This window comes from Maylandia zebra, linkage group LG11 (assembly GCF_041146795.1).
Source record: "Maylandia zebra isolate NMK-2024a linkage group LG11, Mzebra_GT3a, whole genome shotgun sequence".
In the NCBI taxonomy this organism is placed as follows: domain Eukaryota; kingdom Metazoa; phylum Chordata; class Actinopteri; order Cichliformes; family Cichlidae; genus Maylandia; species Maylandia zebra.
Genome location: NC_135177.1, coordinates 37,320,978 through 37,345,131, shown reverse-complemented (window position 1 = coordinate 37,345,131; position 24,154 = coordinate 37,320,978). Strand labels below are relative to the sequence as shown.

At 45.5% G+C, this 24,154-nt stretch overlaps 1 protein-coding gene and 1 long non-coding RNA gene across 2 annotated transcripts; both read left to right on the top strand.

Annotated features, from left to right (window-relative positions):
* The first annotated feature begins 3 nt into the window (after positions 1–3).
* On the top strand, positions 4–4,983 carry LOC143420986 (uncharacterized). Its single transcript, XR_013100721.1, has 5 exons — positions 4–93; positions 2,764–2,856; positions 4,048–4,128; positions 4,598–4,637; positions 4,728–4,983. It is a non-coding gene; the product is annotated as an uncharacterized LOC143420986 (long non-coding RNA).
* A 7,603-nt stretch (positions 4,984–12,586) lies between these two features.
* On the top strand, positions 12,587–23,500 carry LOC101472030 (CKLF-like MARVEL transmembrane domain containing 7). Its single transcript, XM_004571071.3, has 5 exons — positions 12,587–12,803; positions 15,806–15,982; positions 17,000–17,098; positions 17,335–17,413; positions 18,220–23,500. Exons 1-5 carry the CDS (start codon positions 12,693–12,695, stop codon positions 18,225–18,227), a joined length of 474 nt encoding a protein of 157 aa, XP_004571128.1. The 5' UTR covers positions 12,587–12,692; the 3' UTR covers positions 18,228–23,500.
* Positions 23,501–24,154: the final 654 nt, after the last annotated feature.

Here is a 24,154-nt window from a genome sequence, read left to right as displayed (position 1 = left end):
GCGATCATCCACAGCAGGTCTCACAGTCTGCAGCTCATGAAGAAGAATTTCAGGCATTTTATTCAGTGGCTGCGACGCCCGACTCCACTTCCTGTGAGTGTTTTTCATCCATCCTCTTCCACTTATCCTCGTCTTGATCGAGGGGCCGGAGCAGTCTGTCGCAGGTCTAACACAGGCTACATATTTACTAATTAAATTGTTTGACTCTTGATTTAATTTGATTCAATGTTTTTCATATATTTTTTTATTAGTATTCAATATTATTTTATTATTTATTTATTTTTATTTTTCAAAAACGTTTTGAGTCAGGTTTTGCTCACTTGCATTTTTATTTTGGAAATGTTTGATAGTTGTAGCTGGACGTCTGGAGCTCCTTTTAACTGCTCTGCACTGACTGACTGAAGTTCATTCATTGATTGGAACGAAACACAACTCATAAGCAGTGTTTGTATTATTAGAGAAGCAGCACAAATATTAAAATAAGTAAATGTTATTAAGTTATGACCATAACACCGCAGGCTGAAACCTTACATCACTTAGAAACATCATCAGCCAGTTTTTATGTCACGGCTGAGGCTGGTTGTTGTGGCGTGGACCCAAAATAAAGATCCTCTGGTGGCTTGGTGGGCGCCGGATGGATCTTGGAGGATGCCTGGCATGCTGGACAAGTCCCGACAACGCGTTGACCTCAGAATGAGCACCAACTCGGCAAAGCGTTGACCTCTGGCTGGGACGTGGCAAGGCCAGATGGCAGAATGGAAACCATAACCTGTTGAGCAGGTAGTGGCGTGGCAGCTGCAGGCATTGAGCTGAGGGCAGCATGGGTAGCTACAGAACGTTGAAGAGGTGGTGGGGCTGTAGATGACGACGTGAAGCCGCGGTTGAGCCAGCGGCATGGCGGGATGCTGGACGGCTCTCCAGAGCCCCAGCTCAGTTACTCCCAGGGGTCCGAGTTTACTGAAGCCTCCAGCTCAGCCTCTCCGAGGCCCCGGGCAGAGATTTTATCTCCGGAGGAGCCGGTTCATCCACACAAAAAACATCTTTAACATGATCGTCCCTGAAAGCATGATTTATCAGTCAGTGGTTAGTTTCTGTCTCTTGGGTGGCTCGTTCTGTCCCACCATTAGCATTACCAACTGTACACAAGTCTATAACTTAACTCACATAAGGAGTCAACAGAAATGGTCATGGCTGGCTCAACAACACGAGTTGTTATGCAGTTGTTAAGCCGTCTTGTCAGAAATTCCAGTCGTATGAATTGCAACAAGAGTTCTGGACTAACATCGCCATTCTGAGGTCTACTAACCCGGGACAGAGAGTACAAGCCTTTCACAGGTAGATTTGAGACTGTACTTTCAGATGCAGATCCTGGAGATGTAGCGACGCACTGAGTAGATTCTGAGCCTTCAACATTGGGAAACAGTCTGGAATCAGGATGTTCTGTCATGGCTGAGCAGCCGGGGTGTTGTGGCGTGGACCCAAAAGCAGACACGGGAGAGAAAACGAAGTATAACAGAAAAGCGAGCTGTTTATTAAGGCTGATATCAAACAGAAAACAAGGCAAGGCGAGCTGGGAAAAAACTAAATGAAACTCTAAACTGGGATAAACTAAGTCCTCACAGTCCAGCCCGTACCATGTGACCAGCTGTGTGCCGAACCTGGAGGAGGAGGAGCTCACCTGCAGGGCGGAGGGTGCACTAAACCACACGGAGAGGACGTATCCAACCAGAGAGCCTCAGGATCAGAGCGAAGAGAGTGAAGAGAGTGAAGAGAGCTCCCACATGAATGAGAACAGGTGCATGCGAAAACTGAAAATGAACATGAACCGAAGCACGAAAGCAATCCTGAGACGTAAAGTACATGATACCAGACAAACAGACAACCTGACACTGAGCAGAGTAAGAAAGAGGACTTAAATACACAGAAGGGTAATGATGGAAGTGGAAACACCTGAGAAGCACAGCTGACAAACATGACGCCACAGGGGAAGTAAAACTAAACACACTGAACATGAGCGGCAGAGCCTCAAAATAAAAAAACTAAACAGGAAACATGGACATGGCAACACGAGCTCGACAACGTGGACACAGACATGAAACTCACGACAGACTGTGGAGACACGGAACAAGGAGGGACACACGGGAACAGATAAAGGAGACGAGCGCACAGGAATCACTAGATGTTAAACAAAGAGGACAAGACAGACGAACACAGAACAAAGGAAAAGACTCATAAACACAGAGATGAAACATAAGCTAACATTATCTCTGTATATAATAAACAATCAAAACACCAAAATAACTCAAAAAATGCTGGGACACAGACGCAGCCCCTGACAATGTATTAGAAAAATTATTCAGAAGTTTATAAAATCACAATCTCAAGGCCCAAATATTTAAAAAATGAACCACCTGATGTCAAAACGCAGTAAAAGTCCAGTCAAATCGTGACTATATAAAATATCACAAACTTCAAACGAGTCACCGATTATTAAAGGTTTCATAGTTTTTTATCAGAACGCTCAAACAGAAATGCAAACTGGACGATGGATCGTCCGCGGAGGATGACTGAGGCCCAGTGTGAGATACAGAAGGATTATTTTGGACTATGAATTATGCAAAGCTGCTCTAGCACCTGTTTGTATTATTGGTACAATATTTTACCTTACAATATAAAACTCATTGAGCCATCCGTTGTTGTGACTTGGCGCTATATAAATAAACCTTCTGTCTTCTGTTCTGCTCTCTGTGTTTGTATCTGAAGTGGAAAATCATGGTCAGCGGGTCTCAGCCTGTCCAGCTGAACGAGAGCAGCAGATGGTTTACTCAGTGGTCACCGTGCACGAACCCGCCTCCTGTGAGTTCTGCCCGAGAAACAAAGCTGCCTTTTAATAATGTGGTTAATTACTTTATCAACGGTCTTCATTTTTGCACCTTTTCTTTTTTATGTTTATTATTCATTCTTTATTACATGATTATATTTGTTGTTTTGTCACATTAGTCTGAGGGAGCGTTTTACTAATATATTTACTTCAGTGAAAATATCAGTGACATACTAACGATGTTTCACTGACGTCGGGGCAGCATGAGTACGAGCATTTTTTTTTTTTGCCGATGCCCGTGATGCCCCCCCCCCCACCACGATGCCACCCCGGGCAACCGCCCGTGTCGCCCGTATCTAAAACCGCTACTGGCTCAGTGTGTTGAGCGGGCGACTACATACCATACAGCTGACAGCAGCCAGCCCAGGTCCCACTCTGGCCCACGCTTTCCTGTCCTTTATTCTCCGTGTCTATCAAATAAAGCTGAAAGAGGCCAAAACAACTATTTAAATGGATAATCTAGTCTGCATATGATCAGAAATTTAAAGGACTCAACGTCTGTCTTAGTATGAGCGACTGAGCCCATAAACTCATCACAGTTGGTGAGGCAAAGGGTCATTTTCCTGTAGTCTGCTTTAGGAATTTAAGTCTTTTTCCAAATACATGTATCGCCCCCTGGTGGCAATTAGAAAGAATCCATGTTTCAGACACTTTTCATACTCGGGAGCTACGTCCATCTTTTATGCTGTCAGAGAGATCGACTGAAGGGCTTCACCAAAGCCCAGTATGGGATAAAGGAGGATTATTTTCCACTGTGAATCATGCAAAGCTGCCCTGGCAGTAATTAGCAGGTATCAGTGGCTATCCACACAGTTAATGCATGCAGCCTGACATCAAGTTAGCTACCCTAAGCTAACACTCCACCTTCTCGCCCAAACATGGTCACTTCTGTTTCCAAAAACCAGCACGGTTAAAGCCGAAAGACTGATGCTGACGATTAAAACCAGTCAGAAACCAGTGGGTGATGTCACAGTGGAAACATCCATCTTTTATATACAGTCTGTGGTTTTCCTCCAGAAAAGGTTAAAAACAAACACAGTTTGCTCAGTGTTTGCTCATTTTCTACTTTAGCTCAAACTTTCTGTAATTGCTGCTGTTTGTCTTCAACAACTCATAACTTTTATATTTACCTGATTTTTTTTCTGTTCTCGTCTCTGCACCTGAAGTGGAAAATCATCACCGGCAGGTCTCAGCAGGAAGAGAAGAGGAGCTTCAGGAGGTTTATTCAGAGGCCATTTCTATATCCTGTGAGTCCTGTGAGAACAGGAAGTTATTATCTCTGCTGACCTTATTTGTCATTGACAGAAGCAGCTTCATTCACACAAGCTGCTCCCAGACTTATTGTGACTCCTGCAGAGTTCAGCTTTTACTTTGAAACAATACTTCAAAGTACTGTTTCGAATTTTCACTTAGTGCAGCTATTTTCAGATAAATCAGCTTCCTGCATGCAAACTACACGACAACAGCAACCTGCCAGTGACCGAAGCAATCACAAGGAGGTTTTTGGTGAAAAAGCATAAATCTGTTTGCAACCGATTCTCACCCAGTGACAGCCGGCAATCTCCAGCAACCAGATGCCAACTGGTCTCTAGACGCGTCAGATGGTTTAACCGTGTGGTTCAGATGAAACACAACCCGTGGTCATTCTGGTGTGTGGACGCTGTGTCAAACAGACCTGAGATCAGACTTTAACGGCTGAACTGTTCTTTGTTTCAGGCGACTTGTACTCTCCAATGAACATCCACGACTGAGCGAGGTATTAAAAACATCTCTGATTAACTTATAAACATATACTATGAATAAACAAAGAGCATCAAGTGTGATTCAGATGTGTGTTTATTTTCAGGAACAGCAGAAAAAGTCAGACTTGCCAAACAACCTGAATTTTGAAAGTCACACCTCGACGTTCGTCCAGACTTGGAAACATCACGAAGCTGTTCTGTTGCTCAGCAACGTGGAGCTTTTAATTCAGACATTGTCTCCAGCCTCCGTCATTGTCGCTCACGCTTCACCTGGTCCAGCTCCACCGCTCAAACTACCCAACACTCGCACGCCGCTCCTGTTCTTGCTCCCCATCGCCTGCTTTCAGCTAACCTACTGTTACTCGCCTCGCAGCTGATGCCTCGCAGCTGAACCCTGTTAGATGTGGCAGATTCGTGTCTCCTCCCGGGATCGAGCGGGGGTCTTTCATTGTTAGACAAATGTGTAAAAACGTGAAACACTGAACATCAGGTTTCATGTTTTTTCGTTAATAAAGTTTTGTTCAAATAAGAATCACAAGAAGTTTGTTTTATTATTTTCCATCAGAGCTTTTAATGTTTGATGCTGAGTTTGTGCTCACCTCTTCGTTTCCTTTGTTTTTATTGTTCTTATTCTCACACACATCTTTATTATTCACACTATTTTCAATATCAACAGATCATCCTCGCGAGGTCACATGATCACAGCCTGCACTTCCGCTAATGTCCGCTAACAGCACAGGTGTGCCTGTGTGATGCTCACATGGCTGCAGGCTGATAACCATGTTAGAGCTGCTGATAACAAAGAGAAGATTAAAGTTGATATTACAGATCTGAGTCGTTCATTTTGTGTATTTTACTGTTTTTTCCTGCTTTAAATGTCCTTTAAAGCTCTGAACCAGGAGGCGTTTGTCTGCGTCCAACAAATGTCCAGCAGGGGGCGCCAGAGATCGATTTAAACACCGGGCTCAGAGCGCTCAGTGGAAACGGTCGGAGGTCTCTCTCACTTTGTTTTCCGTCATGCGTCTGAGCGTCAGTGTTAATAACAATAATGTGTTTGATCAGAGCTGCAGCAGCACTGAAACAGCACAAAGCCAAAGGCCCAGAGCAGGAAGTCCCACTGTGACTCCAACTCATCCCACAGAGGACCGACGACCCACACCACACAGACTTATGTGGCCAGCTTTGTGAACCCTTTTGGGTTTCACAGCATTTATTTTCAATTCATGTCACATTTGTGACTGTGGTTCATGTCAAAGCACATATTATCATTATCGTTACTATACAGTTTAGTTGGTATCACAGGTCATTTAGCTGGTTTTGTTTCAGGTTTGATCTTTTTACACATTTTACTGGTTTTATGTGAGCTTTTCATAATATTTTAACGAAGTCAAATGAAAACTCAGAGATGATTTATTTACAGCAGCGCAGGAATGAAACTGCAGGAAGTTCGTGTCACCTTATTTGTATGCGGAGGAAGGTTTGCTCTGCAGTTATGAGTCACGAGCACGTGCACACTCCCACAACACATAAGTACAGTACAACGCTGAGAGCAAGAAAACTGAGGTTTGGTTTCAGGCAGCTAAGGTGAGGACAGGGGAGAGGGGGCAGGTCCTTTCCTCCAAACAGAGGTCAGAGGTCAGAGAGAGATCCAGTAAGGAAGCAGAGCGGGAGAAGCACACTGAGCGTTTGGTCAGGAGATAAAAAGTAGAGCCGTTACCACTTGACATAACTACAATCCAACAATCCAGTGACGCAGGAGAGAGGAGTTCGGTACTGCAGGGGTGACACGGATGCTGTGCTTTTATTTTGGTAGTTTGGTTTGTTTCAGCAGGTTAAACTAGCTTCAAGATAAAAAGCCAAAACCCTTTGTGGGTACAAGAGCGGATGTTGTGGTTCATGTGAGGCTGGGTTGGGGTTTGATTCCTCGGCACATGTGTGCTGTCGTCATGTGAAACCAACGCGCAGCATCGTCCGGTCAGTTTCTGCCCGGCTGGTTTTCAACCTGAACTCCACAAGATGCTGCAGCTTTGAGCTTCACTTCCTGCTGCTGCATGTGTGAGTGTGTGTGTGTGTGTGTGTGTGTGTGTGTGTGTGTGTGTGTGTGTGTGTGTGTGTGTGTGTGTGTGTGTGTGTGTGTACTTGTTTGGACATCTTTGTGCGGACAGAAAATTGGCGTGCCACTATACTGGAGGGGACAAAGTCCCCACGAGTCTGAAGCATGTTTGAGATTCAAAGTGTGGTTTTAGCTGCAGGGTCACAGTTCGGTTTATTTTCATGGTTAGGCATTATGTCAATCAAACGTCCTCAGTAAGACATGAAAACGAGTGTGTGTGTGTTTCAGTTCATGTTGGTATGTGTTTAACCACCTTGTGGCCACAGGATGTGGTTGAAAGTGTGAAGCAACAGTTGTTACGTCGCTATGGGAACATGAAAGGTGTTAAAAAACACTTTCGGAGTTGAAGAAAAGACGTTTTTGTCGTTTTTGCAGCTTGTTTGTCTCTTTGAATTTTCCAGCTCGTGCAGTGACGCATGGCGGTGCAGACCGTGAACCACCGAAGGCCCAGGATGAAGGACGTGTTGTTGGCAGAGCCGGGTCGGGGCACACGGGCTGTTCTGGGCCTCGCTTTCCGTGCAGGCTGCTTTCAGCAACACCAGCTTACAAAAACCCACCGCTCACCTGCCCGCTGCCAGCAGGACAGCGCACGTCAGTGTTAAAACCCACAAACACAGCACAAAACGTATGTGTTACTTAAGGTGAAGCTCCGACAGTCTCATCGCTTCTTTCTGTAATCGTTCAAATGGAGATTCATGAAAAGGCCGCACGCAGCTTCCATTCAAACAGGATCAGGTGTGACGCGCCCTAAATGGAAAATCAGGTGCATTTGGATGAAGATGGATTCTGCCTGTGCTGGTTTTGTGGAGCCACGTGTGGTCAGATAGTTACATGAAAAAGACTCCAACGCACAAACGCCGTCATGAAAGTGGCTCCAGTCTAACGAGCCAAACTGTTGTAAAACAAGCGCAGCCTCTGCTGCCTCCAGGCGCTTCGGAGCTTCTCCAGCCCTATTCTCCAAAGCGAACTCTTAGATCCACTGATAGCGGTCGTCTATCTATCCCACGGACTCGTCTGAAAACAAAGGGGGATCACGCATTTCAAACCCTGGCTCCTATACTGTGGAATGGTTTACCCCCCCCACTACGCACCATCGACACGATGGCTTCTTTCAAAAAACAGCTTAAAACTCATCTGTTTAGACAGGCATTTGGGAAATGTTAATGCGTAACATGTTGTTTTATTTTATATTTATATTGTACTATTGCTTTTTTGATATGCTTTTATACTTTCTTTATGTTGCTATATTGTTTGTTTGACATGTTTTCTTGTGAAGCACTTTGTAACAGCGTTTTGTCTTAAAAAAGTGCTATATAAATAAATTTTACTTACTTACTTACTTACAGGCTGGCTGCAGCTCAGGTGGTGGAGCAGGTCATCTACTAACCAGAAGGTTGATGGTTTGATCCCAGTCTGCTCCAGTCTGGTTGCCAAGAAGAAAAGCGCTATATAAGAATCAGTCCATTAACATTTAGTGTCGAACTCCAGGCCTCGATCGCCGGCATCCCACAGGTCAGCACACCTGAATCACATGATGAGTTCATTACTGGGCCTCTGAAGAACTTTAAGACATGCTGAGGAGGAAATTTAGCCTTTAAATCAGCTGTGATTTATTCAAGGACGCATCTAACACCTGCAGGACGCCGGCCCTCGAGACCGGGAGTTGGACACCCCTGAGCTACAGAGCACGAACAGTTCTGCCCTCCGGCTGTGTGACGCTGCGGCGTGACCGTACGTCGATCACTTGGACGTCTTAAAGCACAGGTGTCCAACTCCAGGCCTCGAGGGCCGGCGTCCTGCAGGTTTTAGACGTGTCCTCGATCCAACACAGCTGATTTAAAGGCTAAATGACCTCCTCAACATGTCCTGAAGCTCTCCAGATGCTGCTAATGAACTAACCATTTGATTCAGGTGTGTTGACCCAGGGTGGGATGTAAAACCTGCAGGACGCCGGCCCTCGAGGCCTGGAGTTGGACACCACTGTCTTAACGTCTCTGAGGACGCTGCTGGAGGCAGACGCAGCTCCATCACAGGGACTGCAGCTTGTGAAACTTCATGCTCGGTGCTGCAGTTGCTGCTCAGGCGTACCTCGGTCGAAGCAGCGCCTCCGTGAACATTACTGTGCTTCAGCCCTGCGCTCATGTTCACATGAGACAGGAAGTCGAAGCTGTCTGTGGTTATTGTGTCATTGTCTGTTCTATATCAGTCAGTGAGTCACTTAATGCTTACTTTGACCAGCGCGGCAAGAAGGATGACGTATTTTAGAGGTAAAAGTATCACGAAGACTCTTGAGACAGCGACGGGGGTTTATCCTTTTCTCAGCAACCCCCCACATAACCCCCACCGTGGGAGTAATCTCAGACAGCGCCTGAAGTCTTCACCTGTGAAAGGGCATTCTCATTTTCTGTTGCAGTGACGTGCGCTGAATTTACAGAAAGGGAAGCAGAGGAGCTGACGGCCCACCCACAGACACAGAGAAGCTTCCACTGCTCACCTACAGACCGCTGGACCAGACGGAAACACGCTGGCTCGCATCAGCAGCGCTTTTATATCGTAGCTTTGAAGCATCCACAGAATCGCCCCGTACCACGTATGATGTCACACACCTTATTAGGATTTACAAAAAGCAAACCTCATATGAGGCTCGGGAGAGGAAGTGAGCGTCAGCGGCCACGCCAACATCACGTCGGCAGCAAACACACATCCTCTAATCCTGCCGTGTTCAACATGTCCTCTGTGTGGGACTTTTCCCATCAGTATAATTCAATAGTCCTCACATAAAACTTTATATTACTGTCAGATTAGACTCAAGAAAGAGCTGCTGCGGACATGAAAGTGACAGAAACAACTGCAGCCTCGCAGCAGGCCGGACCACAGCAGCATCTTCAGTCTGCAGCTCAGCTGTGCTGATGTGCGTCTCCTTCTCCTTCAGGTTTACTGCTTCTGAGGCCGCTGTCTGAATTATGAATGATGCTCTGAGAGCATTTTAGTCGAAGACTCCTCCAGCTCCCGCCTTCTGAAACAGAGACGTCACCGTTTGATCACAAACAGAGTCCTTGAAACAAAACCAGCCTGAGACTAAACAGAAACATAAAAACGGACTCGTTAGAGCCGGCGATAGAAAAGCATTCTCACGTCTGTCTGCGATGTTCTGCCGTCACACAGTAACGTTGTCGCATCAGCGGCTCGTGATGCTGCAGCTTGTCAAGTGTTCTCGTGGAGCCGGGTGGTGCTTCCCTGTGGTGGTCTGAGCATCTCTGTGACTCGCCTGGCTTCTCCGGGTGGCGTCCAGCTTGCACTGAGAGTTCACAGCTACATGTGCAGTGTTGGGATTGAGAGTTAGTACTTCCAGTCTGAGCTGGATCCGAGTTCAAGTGTCTCGGGGCCTCCTCTATGATGAGTTGGTGACGCCTCTGTAGTGACGTGGACGCCGTACCGGCCTGTGGTGGTAAAAACAAAGCTGTCGACTCAGAGGTCGATCCACGCCCCCACCCTCACCTTTGACTGGGAGCTCTGGATGGTGACTGGAACAGGCACCACCTCTCAGCTCTGTGGTGCACAGAAGTTTAGCATTTATCACCTGCACAGGAACACGATCTGTACTCGTGAACGCGGCACAGAAACAAGCTGGCGAGCGTGATGTGCTTAATGATTGATTTTGTACTTCTAAAGCACAACAGCTCAACTGTAGCTCCTCCCATTTCTGGTCATGTACAGAGCTGATGTAGTGAACCTGAGCTGCATCCATCGCAGAAGCGCAGAAACCTCGTGTCCTTCTGTGTGTCCACGAAGATCGAGTTGAAATCAGAAAAATTCGTATTCGCAGCTCAGCCTGAGAGAGTGTGATTAATGAACTTCAGCTCGTTTTCTGTTACCTCAGGATGCAGGCGAGCATCACCGCCCTGTGTGTGTTCAGACGACTGACGTAGTTTACTCCTCTATATTTATCTCACTGTTGTCTCGTGAGCTGGTCTGCATGTCTGCACACTCTTTAAAACGAAGGTTTTAATCTCATGTTTCCTGCTTAAACGTGAAATATTCAAACAGAAAACAGAGAAAATGGTGCTGAGCTCTGAATGGAGGAGTGTGTGTGTGCGTGCGCGTGCATGTGTGCGTGAGTGTGAGTGTGCGTGTGCGTGCATGTGTGCGTGAGTGTGAGTGTGTGTGTGCGTGTGTTCAGTTTAAAGGGAAACGTCCTGACAGCAGCTCTGTTGTCCTGCTGCTCGGGAACATTCGTGCCTCTCTGGAAGCTGCTGCTGCAGTGCTTCCTGACAGAGACCACACCTCCACTCAGCCCACAGGTCAACGCTGACACCTCAGCCACCCAAAAACCTGCACACACAGGATGTCTGCTTCAAAATAAAGGCCAAACAAACACAAGCAGACTCACAGCATGTTTCAGTCAGAAAACAACATAAAGTCCAGCGTTATCAGGCACCACTCATGATTGTGTGTGTCTGCTGCAGCCGTCTCAGACTGATTAAAGTTATCTTATAAATGACTCTCACATGTAAAGGGAAATAACAGAAACCACAATATTACAATGACATAAATAAAGATGGGATTCAGTGATATTACTGACTCTCTAGCATCTGTTTAATTTCCTGTTAGGTATCCTAACAACAAACTATGGTCTTATCAGAGATCTCCCCACATTATTTTCTGAATCATGATGGATCATGAAGTATCTGATGGAAAATTAAAAGAAGCAAATTCACCAACAAAACGAGAGCCGTGTTTGAGTTAGAATAAACACCTCAAACATCAAACTTGACGTTCAGCTTTAATATAATTTTAATTGATCATTTTAACTTATTTTTATAAATCAAATTTCATTTATTATAAAACAAGCAACAATAAATAAATGAGATAAAATCACCACAACCTGCAGTTCCTGTGATGTCCAGCAGGGGCAGCAGAGAGTCAGTCCCCATAGACTCCCATGTTAAACTTTACAGCAAAGATATAAACTGCTTGGTCTCTACAGATTCCCCCTTCATAACAACTGTAACCGAGTAATTGATTTTTTTATCTGTGAGTTTTGAGACTTAAATTTATGGGCGTGGCCAGTCATTGACTAACAGCTGGATGGTCACAGGGTGTGGCTGGAGTCCCTGAACTGGACCTCTGCACGGTGTTTGTGCCACTGGAGCATTTTGGAGAATTTTTAATGACATCATGTGGCCAATAACATGTCTGCTGTGAGGTCCTATACTAACAGAGTGTTCAAGAAGGCGGAGCTCCAGTTTTTAGTGACTGAAATTCAAGGATTTCACTGAGGGTACACCAAAGCTTTGGTGATTGTTGAGTCATATACGGGTGATGTATGTTGAGCTTGACACATGAAAGAAACGCAAAAGCAGAACACGACATTTTATTCACAGAGGATGATGAAATGACCAGAATTTACACGAAAATCGAACGAACTGTGATTTAAAATAAATGTTAATGACCCAATCTCAATGATGTGCGCGCAAAGTTTCTGTCAGAGTGGCTCACCTGTGAAGGAGGAGAGTGATAAGATGTTATTGAACACTGATTAGCAGACATATGTGTGTGTGGATGTACACTAATAAGAAAACAAGGCTCTAAAATGTCCAAAACCAGGGGGTGACGTCAAAGTGGTGGTGTCCATCTTTATATACAGTCTATGGAACTCATAAAAATTGATATTTCAGACACACTCAGAAAAATACACTCAAAAAACAAATTAAATTAAAAACATGCTACTGTTATTATACTGAGAATATATCAATACACACTGAAGTGTTTTGAGAGGACGGGGTTTTGTCGGTGCTTTTATTATGAAATATATCCCGGAAGCAGTCGCGTTTATCTGCTGCGCGTTGACGTCAGCGATAAAAACGGGCTGTGCCGTGTCGCGCGGTCGACGGTGACTTTCCGCTGCGGTTAAACTCGTTTAAACGTTTCATTTACCGTGCTGTTTACCGGCATCATGTCTCACACCGTCATCACCACGACAACAACCACCAGGACATCCGGGGAGAGCGGCCTGAACCTGGGCTACACCCAGACCATCCCGGGACTGCTCAAGATCGGACAGCTGGTAAGAGTCGGTCCGGTGGACAAACCCCGGGGCTTTACCCGGTTCTACCCGGGTTTGTGTGCGCCTGGTTTTCTAAAGATTTAGACACGAGAAACTTTAACTGTGAAATATTTAAACGACTGTTGTTGTTATTGATCGGCCTGTGATGCTCGGAGTGATCGGCTCCTGATGGAGAAATATTGATTTTCGTAAAAACTTCCATCCAGACAGGGACGGGCGAACAGAAAACGGGGCCCGGGGCTCAGAGACAGCTACAGACCCCCAGGCTTTTACAGGGGACCTCTCCAGCTGTTTTACGTGTCCTCGTGTTATTATAATAGCACCATTAGACCCACTCACAAGCAACTTTATTAGAGATGTTTTAATTCTTCATGGCTCAGAATCAACAAGCTGCTGGAAACATTTCTCAGGGGCTTTGGTCATGTGATCACAGTGAGATGATTTTGTGACATGGAGCGTCATCCTGCTGGAAGCAGCCAATCAGAAGATGGTACACTCTGGTCAAAAAGGGATGCCACACTCAGGCAGGCTGTGGCGTTTCGGTGAAGCTCTTACCGCTGAAACAGGCCAGAGTGGATCCACACTTTCATGCTGCTTCCTCAAACTCTGACTCCATCATTGACGGTTGCAGCAGAAACTGAGACTCATCAGACCAGGCAGCGTTTCTCTGATCACCTGGTGTGGTCGTCTGCTGCCGTAGCCCATCTGCTCGATGTTCCACACGTTCATTGATGCTCTGCATGCGATGGTCGTAACGAGTGTTCATCATGATGATCTGACACCCTCGTGTCGGTGTTGTTCCCACATCATCATCATAAATGTTGTTCCAGGTTTAACATTGCAAGTGACCAATCACATTGTTGTGATGTCACACTTTTGCGACTTCGTAAAAAAAAGCGCTGTAAAAAAAAGTCTGCGTAACGGCCTCTGTCCTCCGATGCAGCGATTTGAATCTTTGCATTTCAGGATGCTGTTCTGTAACAAACGGTAAGATTTATGCATGTTGTCCTTGCAACATTGGAATTTCGTAAATGAATGAATCGCTCGGCTTGCAAAAGTATGACGTCACAACAATGTGATTGGTCACTCGCAATGTTGAACCTGGAACATTTATGATGATGATGTGGGAACAACACCGACACGAGGATGCCAGATCGTGCTGTATTCGAGGTCCTGGTGCCTTCCTGTCAGCTCAGAAATTGGTTTCTGACACACTCAGACCAACAACCATGTTCAGAGTCACTCAGGTCGCCTTTCTCCATCATTCTGAACTTCAGCAGGTCGTCTCAGTGAGTCACTGCTATGTGATTGGCTGATATTTGTGTTGGCGTGCAGCTGAACAAGTGTACCTAATAAAGTGTCTGGTGAGTCTGACCGTCTGTGTAAAACCTTTAAAGGGCGATCGTGGCTCAAGAGTTGGGCGTTCGTCGTGTAATCGGAAGGTTGCCGGTTCGAGCCCCGGCTTGGACAGTCTCGGTCGTTGTGTCCTTGGGCAAGACACTTCAGCCGTTGCCTACTGGTGGTGGTCAGAGGGCCCGGTGGCGCCAGTGTCCGGCAGCCTCGCCTCTGTCAGTGCGCCCCAGGGTGGCTGTGGCTACAATGTAGCTGCCATCGCCAGTGTGTGAATGTGTGTGTGACTGGATATGTAAAGTGCTTTGGGGTCCTTAGGAACTAGTAAAGCGCTGTATAAATACAGGCCATTTACCATTTAACGCCGTCTCAGAACAGACCTGCAGGAGTGAAGCTCGCCTCCTTCATTATTTCTGAACACGGTGGTTTGTATGCAGTTTCCTATGTGTACTCCAACACGTGTACTCCAACACGTGTACTGTCAACAGTCTGAAACGTGTTCCTCTGAGACCACGACGCTGGAGGGTTTGGTAATATTCTAATATTCTTTGAACTAAAACAAAAACACAAATCGGCTGCTGAACGATTACTCAGACCCAACAGCTGTTTGACCCAGAACAACCATGTTTACAGCTTTCTGCCACATTTGGCCTGGTTGGTTCAGGCTGTGCCGTCACATCAGGAGCAACTCCTGCTTATGTGAGCTAAATATCAGAGTTTCTGTGGCAACAGAGCAGGGCTCTGGAGTGCCACCAGTTTTTTAATGGTGCAACTAGAAAGAAAAAAAAGGTCTCTGCAACTCTGAACGTCTCCGTGTGGTCAGACACACATCATGCCCCTATCGTGGTCTAAACCAATCAGAGACAGTCAGGGGCGGGACCTCTCTGATATAGATATCCGATATCGAGTCATTAAATCCTGAATGGACTTTTAAATATAAACGTATTTTGCCAGAAACACCAGAATCTCAGGTTAAAGCTCACAAACTATTTCAGCAACCACCAAACAGTAAATGAGAGCAATAAATGCCCAAGTGTCCCCCCCCCCCGCTGCCTTTCAGCAGCAGGCAGGTCGTCAGAGGAGCCGATGTGACGAATACGTTTAACGTTGCCTACAGCATTACCAAAGAGAGCCACGCACTTTAAGGACAAGCATAAGATTGTTAGTTAATCATTTGCAAATGAATATTGTCTGTGACATCAGTTTCCCCCTTTAATCAGAATCAGAATCAGAATACTTTATTGATCCCTGGGGGGAATTATTATTAAAAGTGCACATGTAAAACTGCAGCGTTAGGCGATGTGGTTGAAAGCTTTGGGTGCGCCTAACTTTTGTGCTGATGCGCCTAAGAAAAACATTTAGTGGCAAAAAGTTAGTGTAGAGCCACAGAGCCAATCAGAGCCACAGCCTGCACACATCCCCACACAGCGTTTACCTGAGCTGAAGCTGCCAGAACCAAATGATCTATCTATCTATTGTGTGAAAATAAAAACTCATTCTGAAAACCGTCGGCCGTGAACGCGGCGCATCGCTTTCTTCTCTTTTGCTTGTTTAAACAAGCAGATGCAAAAACATGTGATGCACGTCCTCAAACCGCTGCTCGCCTCTAATGCAAAGGAAGCACATATTAAAATGAATTTCCCTTTTGCCAGATCTCCCTGCTCATCGCCTTCCTGTGTGTGTTCTGCACTCGCGGCTGGCCCAGCTGGCCGGCCTTCCAGTACTTCGAGGTGGTGACGCTGTGGTTCCTCGTAGCCTTCCTCATCTTCTTCCTCATGCACCTGTGCAGGCTGCAGACGAGGATGCCCTGCATCAACTGGCCGCTGACGGTAAGAGGAGCGACGCTTCCATCCGTCTGTGTCGGTCTCGCTTCTGCATTTCAGCCAAACTTCTGCATCGAAGACTTGAGCGTTTGATTCTCAGCGTAGCGTAACAGGAAGCTGCTGTTATGCAACGCAGAGAAGCCAGAAGAACCCAAATGTTCCTCTGGCTTCTCTGTGGAGTTCAAGGAAGGAAGAGAGCTTCTGATGTGCGGATGCTTGCAGTGCACCAGCAGTCCCTCGTTTACCTTCCTGACCAGTCGGCCGTGAGCAGAGGTGATTTTCAGAGCAAATCTCAGACTTTTGATCAAAATGAAACAAATCAGCTGCTGCAAATTGTTCCTTAACCTTTTGAGAGCTTTGTGACCTTGAAAAGGTTCATGAGCACCAAACGTGCTGGGAGATCTCAGCCTGAGACGAAACATCACCCTGCAGCTGTTAGTCGCTCGGCTCAGATTTATGCTTCCACACATGGCGAGACTTCCTCTTCCTGTTCTGTTGAATCCAGAGAAATGTTAAACATTGTGAGATGATTGCTGATCTTCATGTGGACGCTGCACATATATGCAGTCTGCTCAGCTGTAAGCAGTACTAATAAAGCTCCACAGCAGAGCACCTGCCTCCATGTCACCCGACCCCCAGCATCCTCTGCACATCTGTACGCACATCTGTTCAGCAGCGGTCAGGCCCTTGCTCTTATTTTGAAAGTTCAGCAGCTGCGGTGCAGGTCTGGTTCCTGTGCTGAACTCTCAGCGAGCTCATCCGGCTGCAGGATGAGAGACGTGCTGGAAATTAAAAGCACTTCCTGTCCAGCGGTATTTATTAATGAATCTATGAAAACTCGTGCGAGTGAAACGGGACTTGAAGCTCCGGCAGAGTGAATGTTTGCATCCTGGTTTCAGAAGCAGACCCGACTTTGAAGCCTTCACTAAAGCGGAGCTCTGAGGAAGGCTCGGAGCTCCTCTGTGGTGGACACGAGGTGCTGACAGATGCTGAGAAATGTTTATTGTTCCTCTGCTGTTTCAGGAGTTCTTCCATTACTCTGTGGGATGCATCCTCATCCTCATCGCCTCCATCATCGCCTCGGCGAATAGCGGTGGAGTTTCAGCGCTGGTGGCCGGATCGGTACGTAAGCGCACAACTGCGAGACTCGCGTTGTGTCACTTTGCAGCAGACCAGCTGTGTGTGGCTCCTGCAGACCGAGTCCTCCCTCTGATCACGCAGGACGTCACATTAAGTTCTTTCCTGAGAACAGAAATCTGGTCCTGCCTGAACTTCTCTGAGCTGAGTGCGATCCGTCAGTAGACTTGAGCAGCTTTACTTTGAAAGGTGTTTGTAACGCATTGTGTGTTCGTTCACAGGTGTTTGGATTCATAGCGACGTTCCTGATGGCCGTGAACTTGTGGACGTCTTACAGCGTGGCTTGTGGGCCTCAGTCTGGTAGGTGCTGTCCTTCACCTGCTTCTGGTCTGAGCCTGTTACCTGCTCACGTGGTTTTGGGTTAAACGTCTCCAGCGCTGGGCGAGGGTGTCGTCTTTTTAACGCGCTGCAGAATCAAACCTTCATGGCCTCATCTGCTTTTTATGAGCACGTTTCAAGTGAAGCATGTTGTTAAATTGCAGTGCATTCAGGGACTAGTAAGCGTTTTGTGCTCAAAGTCGATGTTAGAGGCAGGAAATCGGACGAGCGTGAGGATTTGTGACAGTTTGGCTCAGAGCAGCTGCGACACTGCAGCTCCTGCGGGGCTCCAAGGAAGGAGCAGGGGTCACGGGGTCACGGGCCACCTCAGTCAGAGCATCAGTGCGAGGTGCTGCACAAACGGTCCAATCTGCAGAGGCTCCACCCACAGCACAGCCTCGATGGGTGCAGCCAAAGGGGGGCCGACACAACATTAGGCACACGGTCATTATGTTACACCTGACTGGTGCATATTTGTCCACAGTTGGACTGAAGGGGGCTGCGTACCACATTTAAAACATTGTTATCGTATAAATAATGCAAGCGTGCACCTCCCTGCTCGAGCTGAGTTCCCTGTGATAAGAGGAGGGTTTCCCTGAGGAATGCTAACGATGCTAACGATGCTAATCAGTTAAAAGTGCTTTTTTTTTTCCAAACAGTGAGCCAACTGTTTTCTTCGAGCCACATCCAAAGATGTGAGGCCGATCCACATGACAGCAATTACTTCCACTGCCCTGAGACTCTAACACTCTCTCCCCGCATGTTTCTCCCATCATGCTTTTCTGCAGCCATGTAAAAAGCGTCCCGTCATGATGGAGTCAGATGGCTGTGTTGGCAGTTTGCTGTGTCCTGGTTCTTCTCTGCCAAGCGACCACCTGGATAAATCGATGTGATCATAACTCTTACTGCAGAGGAGCGCCGACGCAGCACCGGCTGGGCTGGACAGCAGTCAGTGTCATTCTTTTACTTCCTCGTTAAATCGGACCGCTGTGGTCACGTTTCCATGGTAACGGTGCTCTGGGTCACATTTGAACCATCGGTAATCCTCATTCATGAACGACAGCACAGTCACCTGGAATTGTCACCTTTATTATATTTCCCATCATTCCTGTTGTTTTCTTTCTTTGTCCTTAAGAATGAGGCGTGGGCTCTAAAGCGATGGCGCCCTCACACTGCTGTGTGCCATAAATGAGCGTGTCCTCACGGTTTACAGCGCCCATCCTTCTGCTCCTTTGAAACTTCCTCGAGCTCTGCAGAAGCAGTTTGGACCACAGATGCATTAAAATTACAGCAGTTCTACTTTAAAATATTAGTGTTGAAATATTTTTATCACTCAAACACGAGTTGCATGCTAATGTTGTTGTTAGCATGCTAAAAATTTACTCAGGGGCTGTAAAACAGCAGCATGCTAACAAATGAAACAGGTAAAACGTCGGCATGCCAACAAAGCAAAAGAACAAAACATCGTCATTTTTGGCGAGTAAAGACACGTGGCAGAAATCGTTATTTCTTTGATTGTCAGGAAGCCCGTGGGCGGAGTCTAACCTGCTGGAGGTTCAGTTTGTTTTAGCCAGCTGGGTCATTTTTAAAGATTCAAGGAAGCTGAAGACGCTGCATGTAAACAGTGCAAACCACACGCATGTAAACAGGTTGCAAGTTTTAATGATTGAAAAAATCTCACATTGATTATGTGGGTCTGTAATGATGTCATTGTTCATTTATATTACAAAACAAGCTGCAGATAAATATAAGAACCAGTTTGACTCATGGACACGCCCACTTACATTAAAGACAAATGTCTCCAGCTGTTCTGCTTGAGATGCTCGAAAACCCGACAAATACATCAGAAAACACGCGGTTCAGTTTGTGTCGCGTTAAATCAGACCACAGCTGGGAGCCGTGTGTCCCGTAGACACATGTACAGGAGATAAACCTGAATGTTTTTGTGTGTCGAGAGGTGTTCTGTGGGAAGCTCCAGTGTTTGATGTCTGCTTGTGGGATTTACTGACAATAAGAGAAATAAAGGCCAAAGCACAGCGTCTGTGTTATGGAGGAAGAACATGTAATATGTCACTGACGTGGATTCAATCTGTAACTGAACAGTTTAGAGACGTTTCAGCAGGAACTGCAGATTATTGTAATTACTCTTTTTGTTCAGCTGTCCTCGGTGCTTAAAAGAACCAAACTTTTAGCCATTTGAATTTAAAATTCAGTCTGAATTTTGTATTTAAAAAGCACATCTGTGATTATTTTAGAGGATGCCAAAAGAGAGCGATGTATAAATTATATCAGGATTAAAAATGAACTGTGTGGAAATCTGTGCAGATTAATAAATGTAATGACATGGATTCATTCAGATTATCCAAATATTCACGTGATTAATGATCAATGATACTTCGTTCAGACGCGCTGAGATGGATTCAAATGAACCAAAGAGATTAAAAGTGTGTATCTATGGACAGACGAAGACATATTGTAGTAAATATTAAACATCATCCATTTAAAAGTGTTTGGATTTATAATTATATGTTGGAAGCTACATTTTTGGAGAATGTGTGTTTTCCAAAAGAAGTCATTGCAACGCCACATCAGTGAACGCACAGACGAGCTAACAATGAAAAGATGCTGTAAATATTCAATGTGCTGCACTGAGCGCAGCGTGTTAGCCGTTTTACAATCGTCCGACTGTTTAAGCACAATCTCTGCGTACCTCTCCCAGCCCGTTCGTTCTGATCATAGTTATTTAATCTGTGCTTTCACTCAGTGACAGAAAACGTTTATTAATCTGCACACGGTGACGTCCACTCCCGCTAACTGCTAGCTCCGACCGCATGCAGCACCTCTGGGCTGTCAGCTCTGCAAACATCTCTGATTGACTCAACGCTCAGTTGAACTTACGTGGAAAATGAAGTCACACCTCTGAACCTAAAAACTTTAACGTGAACAATCGTTACGAATCGAGACAGAGACGCCAAATGTGGCAGGTAGCCAACGTTAGCCGAGACGTTAGCTTACAGCTAAGTGATTATTAAAACAAATTGAAGAGACAGAATTAAGAGTTTGTTGAAAATGGTTAAACCATGCTTATGTTTTCTGTTGACTGTGCATTACTGATACATAGTTAACATTTTATTAAATGGAATTTAATGAAGAGGTTAATATAGCAGCACTAGCTAACAAGCGTGACCTAGCATGACTATTGTTGATGCCACGCCCATTTTTTCTCGGCTGCACTGCCGATCTGATTGGACAGGAGGGGAGTTCATGCTAACATGTCAGTGTTCACATGACAGCTGCTGCTTGTCTTATTGGTCTTTAATAACAAAGTGCCATTTATTGTTTGATTGTTTTTAGCGATTAATCCCAGTTTACAGGTGTGCAGATAAACTGCTGTGAACGTCTTGGAGGAAAAACACATTTCCAGTTTTTCTGCTGCGTGTTCTTCATAGAACCCAAACTGGTTTCGCTTTAATTCTTAGAATAAAAAGGCTCAAAGTTAGACCCTTTTCTGCCACCTGTCGTTAACAAACGAGTAAAACCATTCGGTGTGTAACGATAATCCTGAGATTACTGCCTTACTGTGCGATGCTTCTGACTGTGCACTGAATGTGTCTGAAATTTCCTCTGAAGTAGCTCAGAGCACCAAATGAAGGCCTGACCTCTAATTGGATTCAAACTGAATGTTAAACTGTGGAAGGTTTACACAGTACTTTGTAGTACATTTAAATACCCGTTAGTGTCTGATCCTGGAGCCTCTACACACTGTGTGACATCGTAACGGGTTCCTGCTCGACTGGTCTGTGGGAACCGTCAGGATGTTCTAGTTGGTGTAGGAACTTGATGAAAGCATGTGAGCTTTTTGTACGAATGCTTTCAGCTTCAGACAACTTCATAAACTAACTTTAAAAAGCATAATTAGGTTGTGGTGGCTTAGCGGTGCAGCGGTTGGAGCTTCATGTTTTCCCTGTCTGGGTTTCCTCTCACAGTCCAAAGACGTAGGTGGGGTGACCTGTCCAGGGTACAAGCCCCGCCCACAGGGTTTCAGTAGTAAAACGTGCCACTGACTGAGACACTGAATAAGAGCGGTCACTCAGCTCTTCGTTATCTGAAGCTGGTCATGAAGTCATGTGACCCTGCAGGTAGAGACTGCGAGTTCCTCATACAGTCACGGTCCTGTTTGATAGGCTGCAGGGACTGACTTCACAACAGTGACATCACATCCTGCCTGCTCCCAGTGAGTCCGGTACGTCAGGGCCTGAACCCCTGAGGGTCGCACAGTGTGGAGGGGTTCCCGTCCCATTAACGTCACGTGTCTCATAAGCTTTATTTCACGCTGTGATGCTGTTCGTAATGGTGCACCATGCTCACTTGCTGTGCTCGCTGCCTCTTTGGTTTCCTGTCTGCACCAGCTTCATTTGTAAGAGTTTGGTTTCTTATGCACTGATAAGCTTACTGCAGCAGGCCGTTACATCATCGTGTTAAATCACAACACGTGAAAAGATTTACATTTGAGTTTTGTATGTATTTACTATTTCTATGGTTGAACTTTTACTATGCTGTTTTTCCAGTTTGGGATAAAATTCAAACTTTTCTTGTTTCTGTTTCCTTGGACTTATTTTTTTTACCCTAAAGCTGGGCTTTAATTTTCCGTCTGGATGTTTTGCGTGAATCCAAAACGAAGGTGTTTGTCAGTCAGAGTGGGACAGCGATGTGGTTTTCCTGAAGGCTATTTGAAGGCGTTGCTGTGAGCGTTTACAGTTATTTCCATGCCTCGAGTACTCTGATGGATCCGGGCTCCACCATAGACAAACCACACTGTTTACATTATTTATTTTGGCTCCAGCTTGATGATGATATTCTCACTGATGCAAAGTGACCTGATGTATGGCTGCGTGTCCACTGGGGGACAGAAACATTCATTAGACTGGCTATGAATCTGGACCGCTGATAATACATTACTGCTCATTACATTTTTCACTGTCGGAGGGAAACGACTCGGTCTCCAGGTGAGATTTGTTTGTACAAATGTTCCAGTTTAGTGGAAAGCAGCCAAAGCTCGTATGCAATTGGGCAAGACTTGGAAGTCTTCTAGTTGTACAAGTCTTGACCCTGTTTTCTACACATGCCACAGATTCATTTACAGCAGCACCAGGCTCAGGGAGGGGCGGGGCCAATCACTGTGATTGGTTGGTGAGAGAAGGAAGACAGGATGAAGACATGCTGTGGAGGAGAGACAGAGATTAATAACAGATATGATTCGATGCAGAGAGTCTGTGAACACATAGTGAGTGAGAAACGTGACTTTCTTTAATCTCGAGTCTGTTTGTTTCATTTGAGACCAACAAAGCTTCACACATGGAAACATTTTACTCAACAGCAACTTTTAGTCTCAGGTCTATTCTTTCATTTTTAATGCCACTGATTGTGTTTCTACTACAGACTAAAGTCCTGCATACATTTGGTCGATTATTCAGCTCATATTAAATCTTTTTGTTTGAGCTGAATCCCGTCACTGCTGTTTCCTGTGATGACACACGGGGCGGCGCCAGGAAAAGCTGTAACAGCAGGTCGTGGAGCAGCCGTCCTAACAGCTGTTTCAAAGGTTTTCTTTCTCCAACGTTAAATTCTGATTGGACGTTTGCTTCTTAAAGTTCCCGAATCTGTGAATCGAATGTTTGAGATCGAGACTAGGATAAATGTATACACATGAGAGCGAGGAGCCCAGTGGACACGGTCACCTGGTAGTTCATTTAGTGTTTTCTCCAAAGTGCCTTAATGTTCTGTGGGTGTGGATTGGTCACTTGACTTCTGTGAGGAGCCACGATCAGGCTGGACTTGTGATTTTATTATATTACAATAAAAGATGTGTACAGTGTTTGAGTGACATCACAAACACGAGTTGTTTTTCTACATTTTTAAAATGTGTTCAAACTACAAGTTGTGATTTATTGCATGTTGTGAATTAAAGGCTCATTGCACCAGTTCTGTCTCTGCTAGTTTCATAGAACACGAGGAACAAACACATGAAAAATGGAAACAAAGTATTATTAAAGTTAACAAAATGATGCATTTATCTGTTTAGTAACGTCTTTGTGTAAAACAGTCATCAGTGTGTGTAGAGGTTTAGCATTTTGCTGTGGGTGGAAAAATCTGTGTGTAAAATAAATGCTTTCAGTTTTCGCTAATCTGATGTTTGAGGCACATTTTGAAAACACATGAAAGCGTTAGCGGCATGTAGAGAACCGTGTGGATTATTAGCAAACATTAGAAAGATAAAGAGTCCTAAAAGTTGTCCCTGTGGAAAACCCACAGCACTGTATCCATCCATCCATTCGCTTCCGTTTATCCTTTTCAGGGTCGCGGGGGGCGCTGGAGCCTATCCCAGCTGTCATAGGGCGAGAGGCGGGGTACACCCTGGACAGGTCGCCAGTCTGTCGCAGGGCCAACACACAGGGACAGACAACCATTCGTGCTCACTTTCATTCACACATTCACACCTAGTGACAATTTGGATTATCCAATCAACCTGTCCCCACAAGCTGGATGTCTTTGGACACTTTATCCAATCCAACTTTATTTATAAAGTACTTTAACACAGCCAGCACAGGACCAAAGTGCTGTACAGCAGATATGTTAAGAAAAAAAATAAAATTTCAAACAGCCCTGTATTAAAAAACAACATAGAACCAACTAAAAACAGTTTGGGAGCTGCTACAGCAAAAG

Coding starts and splice junctions, on each gene's coding strand:
- LOC101472030 (XM_004571071.3), top strand. CDS start 12,693: ATGTCTCACACCGTCATCACCACGACAACAACCACCAGGACATCCGGG. Junction 12,804..15,805: donor TGCTCAAGATCGGACAGCTG/GTAAGAGTCGGT, acceptor CCCTTTTGCCAG/ATCTCCCTGCTCATCGCCTT. Junction 17,099..17,334: donor CAGCGCTGGTGGCCGGATCG/GTACGTAAGCGC, acceptor GTTCGTTCACAG/GTGTTTGGATTCATAGCGAC.